Here is a 15,539-nt window from a genome sequence, read left to right as displayed (position 1 = left end):
AAGGGAGCAGGATGACAGATGAGTTTTGGAGTGTCTGAAGGCAAATGTGTTATCATTAGATGGAACAGCTTCACTGCAGTCTTGTCTGCTGCTGGGGTTTCAAAACTTGCACATAGTGTGCATCATCACTAATGCAATTTTTCAGGTTCTTCTAATGTTTAATTCACTTTTACTGGAAATTGACATATTTCAGTAATTATTCTGTAGTTATGTTATTGTAGATGTAGAATAAGAAAACAAAAAGCAAGCAAGGAGATTAGTCCTCCAGTAAATATATTTATTTGATTTCAAAGAGCCCTTTTCTTCAAAATCCCAAGAAAATGTTTATTCTAGCTGAGCTAACCGTGTTGTCTATAGATTGGAAAGCTACTTCAATGGCAAGCAGCTACAGGGTTTGTGGAAGAAAAGTGATGGTGTTCTATCATAATTAAACAGCCTTACTCCTTATCATAATCCTGAATTTGCTCTTTTCATTAGGTGGTTTGCTGCAACTCAGTTTGAGCCTCTTGCTGCAAGGTCTGCTTTTCCATGCTTTGATGAACCAGCACTTAAAGCGACTTTTTCAATCAGGATCAAGAGAGATGAGAAACTTTCCACTCTGTCGAATATGCCAAAGGTACTTAGTTTTGTATGGGAATTTTAGTAGAGCAATCCTCCAGGTAATCCTCTTAAGTGCTTGCATTGTATTTGTTGCATTAAAGTCCAGGGGTTTAACTTAAAATTACAGGGACGTACAAGTTGGAACTTGAGAAGGTAAGCTGCAAACTCTGTGATTTTATATAATTAAAGAGTTTCTGTTTCTCAAGGACTTGAACTAAGTATTAAGAAAAGTAGACCCTTTAACACACTGCATAATGTAGGGTTGTGGAGGGACGTGCAGAGTGTCACATTGTGTAGTGGGTGTATATATTGACATGGGCTGTGAACTGGCTGGAGGAAAGAAGCCAGACAGTTGTGATCAGTGAGACTGAGTCTAGTTGGAGGCCTTTATCTAGTGGAGTCCCTCAAGGGTCGGTACTGGGACCAGTACTATTCAATATATTCATCAATGACTTGGATGAGGGAATGGAGTGCACTGTCAGCATGTTTGCTGATTAAACAGAGCTGGGAGGAGTGGCTGACGCACCAGAAGGCTGTACTGCCATCCAGCGTGACTTAAGTCAGCCTGGAGAGCTGGGAGGAAGAAGGGAGTGTGGAAATGTAATGGAATGTAACAAGGGCAAATGCAGAGTCTTGCATCTGGGCAGGAACAGCTCCTGGTACCAGCATAGGTTGGGAACAGACCTATTGGAGAGCAGCATAGGGGAAAGGGACATGGGGGTCCTGGTGGACAGCAGGATGATTATGGGGGCCAAGAAGGCCAGTGGCATCTGAAGGTGTATTAAAAGAGGTGTGGTTTGTAGGTTGAGAGAGGTTCTCCTAATCCTCTGCCCTGCCCCTGTGAGACTGCATCTGGAGTACTGTGTCCAGTTCTGGGCCCCTCGATTCAAGAAGGACAAGGAACTGCTTAAGGGAGTCCAGTGCAGAGCCACAAAGATGATTAAGAGAGTGGTGCATCTCCTTAAAGAGGAAAGGCTGAGGGAGCTGGGTCTCTTTGGGTTGGAGAAGAGGGGACTGAGGGGTGACCTCATGAACATTTATAAACATGTAACAGATGAGTGTCAGGAGGATAGACCTGGGCTCTTCTCAGTGACATCCAGTGATAGGACAAGGGGCAGTGGGTGCAAGCTGGAATGTAGGAGGTTCCACATAAATATGAGAAAAAACTTCTTCACAGTAAGGGTAACAGAACACTGGAACTGGCTGCCCAACGAGACTGTGGGGTCTCGTTCTGAGGAAGCATTTGAAATCTGCCCTCTCCTGAGAGGAATTGGTCTTACATGATCCTTCAAGGTCTCTTCCAATCCCTGACATTCTGTGATTCTGTGTCATGGTTTAATAATTTTGTAATTTTGCTATCAGTATTCCACATCATAACATCATATACATCATGAATAATTTTACTGAATGTGCAACTTACAGAAGAAGACTATGTATCCCAGAGAACATTATGGTCAGAGATAAGTCACGGGACCTGAATACTATATTATCTCCCTCCCTGGCTGGACTGAGGTCTTTCGAGTTCTGGCGTTCAGGACAGCCTGTGGTGTGGAGTCTTTGCCATTTCGCCTAGAAGTTACGGTAGGCCTCTCGGTTTTGGGACTCATTCTCTCTCCTATTTTGCTTGATTTGTTACCCTAATTTCAATTATATTATATTATATCGTGTTATCCTGTATTTTGATATAGTATTTAGTAAATAAGTGTGCCTCCTTAGATCGTTGCCGCTGTTTTCTTTTCCTAATTAACTTTTCCTTTTGGTTTATGGCCCCTGTGGGGCCCGTGGCCCCCCTGTCACGGACGCAGATAGATTTTTGTTAAAACCGTGACAGATTTTGGTGGAGAATGTGGGCAATAATGCAGTTGCTGTTTTTCTGTTTTTCTTCTGTTGCTCTTCTAGATTTTAACAGAGCTACGAGTTTTTTTTTCTTCTAAGGAGCTATCTTAGGTTTGTGTTTCTACACCTGCAAGCTTGACCTTGAAAAGTCCAGGCGGACTGCCAATACTCCGGGATATTTGTAAATACTGTTGAGCTCTGCTTTTTTTACTTTTTTTTCTCTCTATTGAAGAAAAAAAAAAAAAAAAGAAAATGTTTTCTCTAGTAAAATTGTTTTACAGGGGACTGCGTGCCATTGGTTCCTCCTTTGAGATGCTCTGAACATATTGGATCTTGGGAGCTATAGATATATATAATTGATTGAAAACATGGTTAACAATGCTTGGTATCTGTGTACAGCTCCAGAGGGAGCAACTAATGCAGCTAATATGTAGAGCCTCAGAAATGTTTGACGAATGTCCAATTAAGTACAGGACTTAATATAGAGTGGATTCATGTTAAGGAAACACTTCTGTATACCTTAACTAGGCTTTCTGTAAGCAAGTTTTCCATCTGGGCTCTATATTGTGCACTGGCCATGCATGTGCAGAGCACACATGGAAAGAAGTATAATTCAAAAGGAAATCTGCTGTGGCAGCTGGGAAAGGATGAGTGCACCTTGATGTGGGGGTGCTGCTAGCATCAATCTCTTCAGGACTTGTATACTGTCGCGCTCGGCCTTTGTGGCCTCCTTTTCTACCTCCTTTCGGCATCGCGGCAATGGCGGTTGCAGCAGCTGCAAGAGAGAATGAGTCCCGAAACCGAGAGGCCTACTGTAAACTCTAGGCGAGACGGTGAAGGCTCCCACAGGCTCTCCTGAATGCCAGAACTCAAAGGACGTCAGTACAGCCTGGGATTGAGATAATATAGTGTCCAGGTTCCGTGACTTATCTCTGTCCGTGATGTTCTCTGGGATATGTAGTCTTCTTCTGTAAGTTGCAGATTCAGTAAAATTATTCATGCTGTATATGATGTTATGATGTAGAATACTGATAGCAAAATTACAAAATTATTAAACCATGACACTTCTGTATTAAAGAAATGTTACTGTAAACATGAGCTGTGGTGAAGAATCTGGAAAACAATGTACAGTGTAGATTGCATGTCAGTTTAGGGTTAAATTTATACCATCATCTGGTACCACCGTGGATTCATCTACATCAGGCATGTTAGCACGGTTTTAACGAAAATCTATCTGCGTCTGTGACAGGGGGGCCGCGGGCCCCACAGGGGCCATAAACCAAAAGGAAAAGTTAATTAGGAAAAGAAAACAGCGGCAACGATCTAAGGAGGCACACTTATTTACTAAATACTATATTGAAATACAGGGTAACACAATATAATGTAATATAATTGAAATTAAGCTAACGAATCAAGCAAAACAGGAGAGAGAATAAGTCCCGAAACCGAGAGGCCTACTGTAAATTCTAGACGAAACGGCGAAGACTCCCACACACTGCTCTCCTGAACACCAGAACTCGAAAGACCTCAGTCCAGCCAGGGAGGGAGATAATATAGTATTCAGGTCCCGTGACTTATCTCTGACCATGATGTTCTCTGGGATACATAGTCTTCTTCTGTAAGTTGCACATTCAGTAAAATTATTCATGCTGTATGTGATGTTATGATGTGGAATACTGATAGCAAAATTACAAAATCATTAAACCATGACATTCTGTGACAGCTGAGTGGCTATGGGAGCGATTAGCGGGCAATATTGATGGTAGATGGAGGGTTGGACTAAATGAACTTAAAGGTCTTTTCCAACCTTAGTGATTCTGTGATTCTTGCTCAGTGTGAAGAAGCCACTGAAGGAATTTTGTTGTTAACTAAAACAGTCTCAGCAGCCCTTAAGATTCCCTTTGAGGCTTCTGTGTTTGCTGATATTGCACATTTGCAAAATATTGGAATGTCTTAATCGTGATTTGTGTAACTAGGAACAGTTCTTGTGAAAGATGCACGTAACATGAAGGGATTGGACATTTGAGCCGGAGCAAAGGGAAACTGGCTGTGAACAGAGCCTCAGCTCCAGAATTCAAATCAGGATCTGGAACTCCTCCAACTAGATCCTTTCAGTTAAAATTTTATATGAGAATATCTGTATTTTATGGTGATGATTTATGCCATGAGGTGTTTGAAGAAGGCTTTATAGAGGTGTGATTCATTCAGACAGCCTATCAGGACTGACATTGCTTAGTCTGTCTCTGAATGAAGTTGTCTCTCATCAAAAACATTATCATCATTTATCACTCAGTAGAAACTCATTAATATTGATATTAATCTAAGCGGTAATTAAAAAAAAATTACACCCTCAATGTTGATGAAACATACATGTTACACTGTGCGGTTTAGTTTCCTGAAGGCTATCAAAGGCTCAGGTGCTGATTTAGCTACCCCTTCATTGAAAACCAAACTGGTAATTATGCCTCTGTGAAATATTATCTTGCTTATATTGAGTGAATATTTTCGTGGGTATGTGGTGATTCTCAGTCTTCTCTTTAATGGGATTGCAAGCACTTTGGTTTGTACCAGGCTGAAGAAAACTTTACTGGCTGTCCTCTTCTTCACTGAAATATTTGATGTGCAGACTCTTCTGGAAAACTGGCGAATTCTTGAGTTTTACATGTAGTTTGAGTTAGGTGTTCTGTTAGGTAGTACACACAGCATGAAATGTGGATGAAGGGATCATGTTGCATAAATTGTATTGCAGTGATGAGATCATTGCTAGGATAGGCTTACTTCTTAAAATAAGCACTTCAACCTTTGTTAAGAAAAAAAAAATACAGATCGGTGTAGAATAACTTGGGTCTGGAGAACTATCCATGTTAGAGGGAGAGAATTAATATTAGAGTTTTTATTTTATCCAGGAGAGCACTAAAGGACGAACTTCATCATTTTCTGTAAATATCTGCATGAGCAGGAGAGCTCAGAAGCAGATCTCAGCTAGCATGCACACAGCTAACGTGGCAGCATTCAGTGGCTGATGCATTCAAGCTAGAATAAACTGTCTTTTGGGTTTGTTGCATTTTGTAATTGACTTTTCTTCCTTTTTTGAAAGAGTTTCTCTAGAGCCACATTAGATTCTCTGTCAGAGTATCAGCTCTGTCATGTCTTTATGAAAATGAAACTGTGGTAAAGAGACATTTTTTTAATTGACTGAAGAGGTTCAGGATTAAACTTCTGCTCCTGTGTTGGTCAGACCAGGGGATCGTTTCTCTGTTCAGAATGAAACTCCTGTTCTTTCAGTCTGGCAGTCAATTTTTTGGATGTAGTTAAGTGTTGGCCGTTGTTTGGTTTGAAGTAAACCTGTCAAAAGCTGGAGGGTTTTTGGTTTTTTTGTTTGTTTTGTTTTTTGTTTTCTGATGTTGATTGTTTCTGGAAACAAAGGTACTTAGGGAGTTCCAGAAGGCACAAGTTCTTCACTTTTTCAAATGCAGTCTCTTTCACTTTGTAGGTGAGAAGGCAGAAGGAGAATAATTTTGTTTTATTTATTTGTTTTTAATAATGAATATCTACTTACCTGATTTTGAGAAGATGTCTAGGAAGCGACAAATACTTAATTCATACAGTGTCTGTATTTTTATCAGGCACTACTGAACTGTGTCTCTAGCCTAAAGCTCTTGTGGATTAATACTAATCTTTCTGTTGAATTAGGAGCTTAAACTAGGGGCTTTGTGTGAACTAAATGAGATACAGGATGTCTCCAACAAGGCAGGCTGGTAATAATTCATATTAAAAGCTTATTAAGTAATTTGGGGTTATATAGGCTTAAAATGTTTCAAGCTTCACATGCATTGTAGCACCATGAGAAGGTCATAGGCCTTTAGTTCCACTGAAACATAACTAAAATATAAATATATTCTGTAAGTTTTCTTATAAACTGTTCTTCACCACCTAAAAGTAATATTTGAATTTATTTTAGTGTTGTTTTTTTTTTTTTTCTTTGTGATAATATTGGTTTTTTATTTGCAGAAAGCCACTACTCCTGTGACAAAGGGAATTGTACAAGACGAATTTTTCATGAGTTTGAAGATGAGCAGCTACCTGGTAGCCTTTGTTGTTGCAGACCTGAAAAACATCAGCATGGAAACAAATGGAAGTTTGGTATGTTTATTCTATTTTTACATCACCCTTCACCCTCTCCCAGTCCATTCAAATAAACCTGTAACACATGGAAAAATCAGTGAGCAAACAAATTTTCTACAATACCTAGTGACTCTCCCTCTGCCATTTATTTATTTATCTGGTTTCATTGTGCATATCACAGGTGGTAGACAATGACCATATGCTGCAGATTGAACTGGTTTCTGGGTTTATGTCAGAATGAGAAGACTTCTACAGCATGGTTCTGAACCTAATAGCTGCCAGTACTCATAAAATGTAAAATTCCTTGGAGCTTTCTTAATTGGAAGCTTTAAATGTTTTGATTTAATGCTTGATCAATGAGAGGTTCATGTCATAAAACTATGAGTTGTTCAGAATATGAACAGGAACAGTACAAATCCTAAAGGAAGCCTGTTTGCGTTGCTCTTTGAGGATATAGTCTGAGGTCACAGAGCAGTTTCTACAGTGTGTGCAATTTCAGTAACTAAATAAAGAACATGATAGTTCTAGGAAATGTTCTTTAGTTAGTCCAGGGGTTTCATGTAAGCAGTAATTTTCATGACTGTAGCAGGAACTGCCCATTTGTGGTGAAATGTTGGAAGTGTCAGCACCTACTTAGTGCCGAGAAGGAGCATCATCACATAGGGAGCAGCAGCAGGGTAGTGGGATAAAAAGCCATTTTCAAAAGCAGTACTAAGAATTGTTACCTTGTAGGCCAATGAAGCAACGTCATGATGTATATTTCTCTGATATAAAGATGTAAAATATGCTGTTCGGTAGAATTTCGTTCTAATTTGGACAAACGTTTCTAACTGTATCTGTATAGGACAGACTTCATTTGATCTAGCTTGAAAAGTTTCTTTTTTTCTTTTCTTTTTTTTTTTTTTTTTTTTTTTTAAACCTCCTTGTGACTTCTTTTCAACTCTGTGGTTGAAATTTGTTTTGGCAAGTGTAGCCAGTTCTTTATTAGGGAGGAAGGAAGTTGGTCAACACTCAATGTTTTGTGTTTGCTAGTTCCTGAAACAACTGTATTTGGTATGCTTTCCTTTCTTCATAGTAGATTTTATCATATATTATCAATATTTTAGAGGTATTTTCTGGTAGGCCAGAGCACATGGGAGAGAAGAAAGAATGAATGATGTATTCTGATAGAGGAAGGATGATTATTCTCTGTGTTTGTTTTTACTCTGACCAAGCAAGATTTAGCCAAGCTAGGAAGGTCCATCAGAGCTTTATAGGACACCACACAGAGTCTAGCAATGTATTGTACTTACCAGCTCAATGAGGTAAAGCATAAAAATGATAATACCACGTCAGGCTAGAGTACAGCTGGTGAGTTATTCTATTGGCAAGACTGGAGACTGTAAGAAGGAAAACTAATCAACACCTTTTGTGCTTCTGTATGTAAGGGCATCCTAAATCAGGATGAATCTGTATCCTAATGGAAGTTATTTTCTTGATAGAGTCACTTCGACATGAATGGGAGACTGTAACCAATTTTTATGAATGTTTTTTGCACTATATTGATGAATTTTGTGCCAATTATTAACCACTGAGAAAATTTCTTGCAGATGATTCTAGTGTTTCCATACTGATAGCCTAGCTTACAGATTAATTGAAGTATGCAAGGAGGATGTAAGAGAACAAAAGGAGAAAATGGATCAATTTCTCTTTGTACACTCTTCCTGAATATCTTCCCTAAAGGTGTCAGTCTTGAATTATTATTGTATACATATCAGTCAATTTGATGATAGGTATGTATTTCGACTAGTGAATAAATTCTAGCAAAGAAATTTGATCTTCAAGTACAGCTTTATAACCACCTATTGTAACTTGCATCTGTACTGCCCAGACTGTGTTATATCTATTTGAGAAAGATCTGATTGCTTGAATTTATGTAAGATTCTTTGTCAGTTTCAAAATCTTTACCCTTGTCTGTTTGGTCTAGGTATCTGTTCATGCCATTCCACAGCATATAAGCCAAGTAGAGTATGCTCTAAACACAACAGTGAAACTTCTAGAATTTTATGAAAACTACTTTTTAATAAATTACCCTCTTGAAAAATTAGGTAAGTTCTTTTGAACTTTTTTAAGAGTGAAAAGAATCCTTTATCTGTTCTGAAAAATGGAAGGGAGTGTTAATTCCTCTCAAATCTCTTTATTTTTCCTTTTAAAAAAATATTATGAAATATCTCTGAAGTAAGGTTCCTTAAAAATTTACAATATAGTTTACAGAAGTGCAACCATTAATTGCTTTGCAAGCCAGAAAATATTTGTAATCTCTTGACACTGAGTTACAGTTTTGTGTAACATGAAAGAAGTAATTCGTTTTAATGAGCTTTGATAGGAGGACGGAAAATTCTTAGTCTTTGAATCATGTTGCCTTCAGTAGTGTCAACTGTCTTTCCTGTTTGCTTGTGTGCATGCAGTATCTATAGTCAGTGTCTGTATAGTGCTTTAAGTTTTTTGTATAAAATACTGCTCAAGAAACATGGCTATAAATACATGGGGCCTCTGGTCTTCAAATGTCTGTGCATGCTCACATCACAGAATTTAAGTAATGAGATTTTTATTGACAATGAAGTAGAATAGACAGAATTGAAATAGAGAGTTGCTTTAGCTCTATCTGTTTTCAACAGTTTCTTTCAAATCTTTTCTAGATTTAGCAGCTATTCCTGATTTTCAGTCTGGTGCTATGGAAAACTGGGGGTTGACCACATACCGGGAAACAACACTCTTGTTTGACAATAATGCTTCTTCTGCAAGGGATAAAAAGCTAATAACTGCAGTGATAGCTCATGAGCTTGCCCATCAGGTAGATTTCAGTCGTCATTATTTAGATGTGGTGGGGTTTTCTAGTAGTATGCAGTGGAGGTTTTCTTGGGGAATTGTTCATGCAAAAGCAGTACTGATATTTTGAAGAAACTTATTTTTACCACAAAATAAAGTTCAGGATGGGTGGAGTGTCACTATACTCACTGGATTTTATTTCAGAAAAATAATTACACTTTTTATCTTTCATAGTGGTTTGGCAACCTAGTAACTATGGAGTGGTGGAATGATCTGTGGTTAAATGAAGGATTTGCCACTTTCATGGAGTACTTTGTGATGGAGGAGATTTTTCCAGAATTACATTCAGTAAGTACTTTTTGTAACTAAGCTTACTACACCTTTACTAAGATCTGTTTTTCTCACACTGACCATAAACAACTGATAATTTGAAGTTTACTTTGAGGACCACTTGTATCTCCAGTTTCACCCTGTATTTCATGATATTAGAATTATTAATATTAATCAGCTGTTAAAGGAAGTAGATGTGTATACGTATCAAATACTAACGTACAGTCTGTATATTGAAGGTACATTGTTGCCTGTTATTGTCTTTGACCATGGGCTTTGGCAGCACCAGAGCTTTTGGCTACTAAATATGCCTAGCATCACTCCTGTCCTATTGTCACTGTGGTAACTGCTTGTGTCTCAGCTTGGGATTCACAAATCAGATAATCTGGTTTAAAAGTATGTTGTGGCCCCACCCAGTGGGTTCAGATAGTATTGCATTACGCCGATAGTATAAAGCGCTGCTCCCAAAGGCACATGGCCAAAGGAGAAGGTATCTTTTTGGTGTAATAACCTGCTGGTGATTTAGCAGCTTGCTCAGGAACTGAATGACACAATTTCTGAGGCTCTTGAAAATGTGAGGGATTTAATCTTTCCTCACTGAGGAGAGGGTATAAGCTACCTCAGTAGAGCATCCCTGTCACTGAATGCATGCAGAGAAATGAAGACTGATGGAACTACATGGAGGGGCCAGTGGTGAGACTGTTCATCCTTGGCAAGTCTATTTCAGAGGAGAGAAAATATTAGGGCTTCCGATTTCACTTCCAGGAGTGCTGTTATAATTTGCAATAGTTACATATCTAATATCTGACCAGTACAGATTGTTTCCTGCTTTGCTGGGTTGTGTCCTAGTCAGTGTCGTGCAACTAAGTGTGAGTTCTGTGTACTTAATTCACCACTATTAGTCCATTAAGAAGCTTGGGTTCCTAACTTGGTTCAGTAGAGTTATGTCTTGGAACTGAGTGTTGAATTTATTTGTTTTTTATTTGCCCTAGCTTGGTTGTTGTGTTTGATGACCACTAAAAGTATGTTTCCAAAGACATTCTGCTTCTGGGGCATGTAAGTGTTGAGAAAAGGGCAAAAAAACCCAAAACCCTAGGCTACCTTTTTAACAAGATTACACTTAACTGCTGGTGTAGTTTTTTTTCTGAGAGGTGCCTGACAAGGTGCCATCACCCACATTGTTCCACCGCTTGGTGGTGCCAAAAAGCATTTCGTTGAACACAAAAAATCACTCCAAATTCTCCACTCAGAGAAAATCGCGTTAAATGTTCAACCATAAAGGATATCTTGGTTATCTCGTCATACAGGTCTTTTCTGTTTTTCTGGTAAGCCTTTAAGATCCATCCCTACTACACAGAAACTGTACAGAGAATTGTTTGGTGAAGTCACAAATAAATGAAATGTACAAATATGAACGCAGTCAGCTTCTTTAACAGCAGTTTAAATGTTAGTGTTTGGGGTTGTTCCATTATGCTAACAATGTATTAAATTCAAATTTCTTCATCTAGAAGAAAAGGAGGGGGAGACTTTGGTACTAGGATCCTGTGGTGTCATGTTTACATTACAGCATCATTGTTGCATAATTTTGTTGGACTTCATACTTTTAACATTAAAATATTCTACAGAAATCATGTTTTTCTATTTCCTTTAAGTGAACTGAAAACATCGTTGAGTTAAATCTGGAATTGAACACAAAATTATTTATTAGGTGTGTTTGTTTTCAGTAGTGCTATATATAAATAATAAATAATGGAGGTGGATTTTACTGGTGAAATATGGCAGGAAAAGAGCAGATTTCATGAATGCATGTTGTGACAAATATTGCCTCCACTGACAGAAAGGTGAGCAGTGCTGTATCAGACTTATAGAAGACACTGGAACAGGAGGTTGCCCAGCGAGGTCATGGATGCCCCATCCCTGGAGGCATTCAAGGCCAAGCTGGATGTGGCTCTGGGTATCCTGGTCTCGTGGTTGCCATCCCTGCATATGGCAGGGAAGTTGAAACAAGATGATTGTTATGGTTCTTTTCAACCCAGGCCATTCTATCATTCTGTGAAGACTGAGGCAAAAATGAGTTTTACTATTCTGCTTGTGTATGTTCCAGCCTCCCAGATACTAAAAAAGAGTTTTATCTTCTAGGATGAAGATTTCCTAAATCTAATATTCAAGGCTATGAAGAAGGATTCCTTGAATTCTTCACATGCAGTCTCTTCTGCTGTCCAGTCATCAGAGCAAATTGAAGAAATGTTTGATACACTCTCTTACATAAAGGTAACATCAGAAATATGTAGTAGTAATTGGAAAGGGATATATGAGCTATTGTAAGCATGAAAATAAGATTTTGTGTAAGTAGGCATGTACCGGCAGTCATTTTCGGCTACTTCTAGTATCTTTCTGTCGTGTTTATGAATAACTACATCATTTTTATAATTAGGAAGAAAATTGAATGTTTGTGCCTACTTAACACACTTCTATATGGTGCTTATTTCAGTACAAAATTAAGTTATGAAGGTGTAAAAAGGGGTCTAGTGGGTAAGACAAATGACCAACTGCACGTATATCCTTTTTCTGATAGCGGATTTTAACCAGCTTTGCAAGAAAAGAGTAAGAAAAAGGCGCGTATGTTTCCACTTCTTTTACAGCTTTGTAAAAATCAATGTTTTAGTGACTTTCTGAACTGGAGACATGATGTTATGTCATATCCTGTTTTTCTAGATTATACCCATTTCTAATTTATAGTGAAACATATGTGAGAAGTTTCTTGCCTTCCCTCCTTGCCTTTCCTCCAATGGATTTTTGCAAGAGGCAAAGTAATGACCATGTTTTCAAAACCTGTAGTGAGCGGTATTCCTACAGTTCAGTGAATAAATAGATCAAGAGCATTCAGGCAACCTTCACTTTCAGGCAAGAGGTTACTTCAATTCTAAGACTAGAATTTAGAGTGTGTGACAACTATACATGTTGTTATGAAAATCTGCCTTTAAATGTTTGGTGATCCTTACTCTAAAATAGTGCCAGTAGTGCACTGTTACCTGTTCATGACATATGGCTGCTAATCTACATTTAGCAGTCCAGTAAGCAAGTCCTCAGGTTTACTAGTGGCTGTGATGTGTCTAAAGTAACAAAAAATACCTTTCCATCCAGTATTCCTGTTTACCTGGGAACTGGAACTGCTCAGCTCTCAGGGAGCTTTTGATGCAGATGAAAATCATACAAATGTCAAACACTGTCTTACAAGTACGGTTCACTGCCATGCAGAAGAGTATTGCTAATGAAGTATGTCAGCCTGCAGAGGCTTGTCTGTTAGAAAATGATGTTCTGGAGATGCAGTAAATTATGGGGAAATAAATAGTATTATTGTCCTGCTTTGTAACTGTATGTGGAGACTTTAAGATATACAAAATACTTATTTTTCCAAAGTAACTGGGAAAGAAATTCATATGATATTAGACTTTTTTGTGATTGTATTTGATGTTTATGAAATATTCAAAAAATTTTTTCCAAAGCAGCTGTGTGTTAAGAAAATTACTCTGATGATAAAATAAATTTTGGGATTAAATGAAGAATAAAATTTGGGATAAAACTTGCCATGTTCTCATTTTTTTTGTGTGTACTGCGGACAAGCTACTATGTGCATGTTCTTCAACGAGTTCTGTATCTGTAACTTACTTTTTTTTTCCCTCTCCAAAGGGAGCTTCACTTCTGATGATGCTGAAGCATTATCTCACTAAAGATGTTTTTCAAGCTGGCATTGAGATATATTTGCATAATCACAAGTATGGATCTGCCCGAAGCGATGACTTGTGGGACAGCATGAATGAGGTACTCATCTTTATTACTCTGCTTTTGTGGCTTTTTTTTTCACTTCTCAGATAGTGAAATTTACACACTCAGTGTCAAAGCACTATAGAATAGTACAGCTACTTATTTGGTAAGTTAAGCAGAGAGGTTTGAAAATTTGTATTCCTGTTTTGCCATGTTCTTGTTATGTTATGGTTGTTTTTTTTTTACAGATAACCAATGGAACACTAGATGTAAAAAAGTTAATGAAAACCTGGATTCTGCATAAAGGATTTCCTTTAGTGACTGTTAACCGGAAAGGAAAGATCATCTCATTACATCAGGAAAAATTTTTATATTGTGTGGAATCAGATAATTGGACATCAGACTCGAGGTAATTACCTTCTTAGCACTTTCTACCATTGAAATCTACTTGAAGATATCTTTTGTCTTGTACCTTTCTTGTGTTTTTGTGCTCTGTGTTTTTACTACTTGCATTCAGAGAAAATACAATCATGGAATGGTTTGGGTTGGAAGAGATCTTTAAGATCCCCTAGTTCCAACCCTCTGCCATAAGCAGAGACATCTCCCTGCTCAGAGCCCCCCCAGCCTGGCTTTGAGCACCTCAATGGAGAGAGCATCTGCAGCCTCTCTGGGCAACCTGTTCCAGTTTCTCACTACCCTCACAATAAATAATTTCTTCCTAATATCTAGTCTAAGTCTAGCCTCTTCCAGTTAAAGCCATTTCCTCTTCTCCTGTCACTACGTGCTCTTATAAAAAGTCCCTCTCCAGCTTTCCTGTAGGTTCCCTTCAGGTACTGGGGGGCTGCTCTAAGGTCCCCCTGGAGCATTCTCTTCTTCAGGCTGAAGACCTTCAACTTTCTCAGCCTGTCCTCATAGTGGAGATGCTCCAGCCCTCGAATTATCTTCGGGGTGCTCTTCTGGACTTTCTCCAACAGTTTGAGTCCTTTTTGTGTTGAGGGCCTGTCAGCTTTATGGGCTGGTTTGGCCCAGATCTGTGACGAGCGGAGTGGAGGCATAAGGGAAAAAGGGAAGAGAGATGGGCCCCAAAACAAAACAGCAGCTATGATCTGAGGAGAAACAAACTAACTCACTAAATAGGATATTGGAATGCAAGGTGACGCACTATAATACAGTATGATAGAGTAATTAAAATTGAAGCTAATAAATCAAATTAAATGAGAGAAAGAGCATCCGAAAACTGAAGGGCCATAATTTGAAATCTGAGTCTTGTACTTGAATCAACCTAAATTGTTTTATTGTTTGTTGTTGTTGTTGTGTGTTTTTAATGAAACAAGAAGAGAGAGATCACTAGACTGAACTGAAAATAGTACTGGCTTTTTCTGATACAGCTAAAGATTTTCTGTCCACATTTTGGACAAGGTTCTTAGCATGCTGGAAGTAAGAAATAAGTTCTAGGAAATCTTCTCAACAAGATAGGAAAAATAATTTTAAAAGCTGGATGTGTTTTCTCCTATCATGTTTGGATTATATCAGTGTTTTTTATACTTAATTATGCAGCATGTAGTGTAATTTTAATGTGCTAAATGTTTAAATTAGAAACCAAAACACAGCAACCTTCAAGGCAAATAATAAATGGTGCATAATATGTGCTTCTCTTTGTAGTTATCTCTGGGATATTCCTCTCACCTACATGACTAACAGGTGCAACTTTACCCATTGCATCAATGCATATTTACTGGACCAGAAATCAGGTATGTGACTCAAAACTTTGGAAGCCATTTTAATTTAAGTATTACAGTTTACTGACCTTTCTGAGCATAGGGTGCAAAGATGAAATTACATAGAGTGCAGAATAATTGCAGAGACCCAGATTAAAGCACAGCGAGTTCTGTCATCAAACCATGTTGTCAAAGAGTTGACAACCACATGGACAGAAAGGCAGGTCTGGAATTTGTTAAGTCCAGTTCTCTTTTTATCCTGATGTATACCCAAACAGTCTTGAGCTGCATATCCTTCAGGGAGTGAGTACAATTAGAGTTGCTCTGCCAGTGTACTGAAATCTGAAGAAGCTGCTT

At 38.3% G+C, this 15,539-nt stretch overlaps 1 protein-coding gene across 1 annotated transcript in view; it reads left to right on the top strand.

Moving 5' to 3' along the window:
• Positions 1-15,539, top strand: part of LNPEP (leucyl and cystinyl aminopeptidase) — a 50,613-nt gene that overhangs the window by 22,747 nt on the left and 12,327 nt on the right. Inside the window, exons 3-11 of the mRNA XM_015849493.2 lie at positions 478-616; positions 6,448-6,579; positions 8,528-8,648; positions 9,240-9,394; positions 9,604-9,717; positions 11,839-11,970; positions 13,390-13,521; positions 13,713-13,873; positions 15,127-15,215. Of these exons, the coding sequence (XP_015704979.1) occupies positions 478-616; positions 6,448-6,579; positions 8,528-8,648; positions 9,240-9,394; positions 9,604-9,717; positions 11,839-11,970; positions 13,390-13,521; positions 13,713-13,873; positions 15,127-15,215 (1,175 nt within the window). The remainder of the gene's footprint in view (positions 1-477; positions 617-6,447; positions 6,580-8,527; positions 8,649-9,239; positions 9,395-9,603; positions 9,718-11,838; positions 11,971-13,389; positions 13,522-13,712; positions 13,874-15,126; positions 15,216-15,539) is intronic.

Source organism: Coturnix japonica, chromosome Z (assembly GCF_001577835.2).
Source record: "Coturnix japonica isolate 7356 chromosome Z, Coturnix japonica 2.1, whole genome shotgun sequence".
Taxonomy (NCBI): domain Eukaryota; kingdom Metazoa; phylum Chordata; class Aves; order Galliformes; family Phasianidae; genus Coturnix; species Coturnix japonica.
This window is presented reverse-complemented; position numbering and strand designations above follow the sequence as displayed.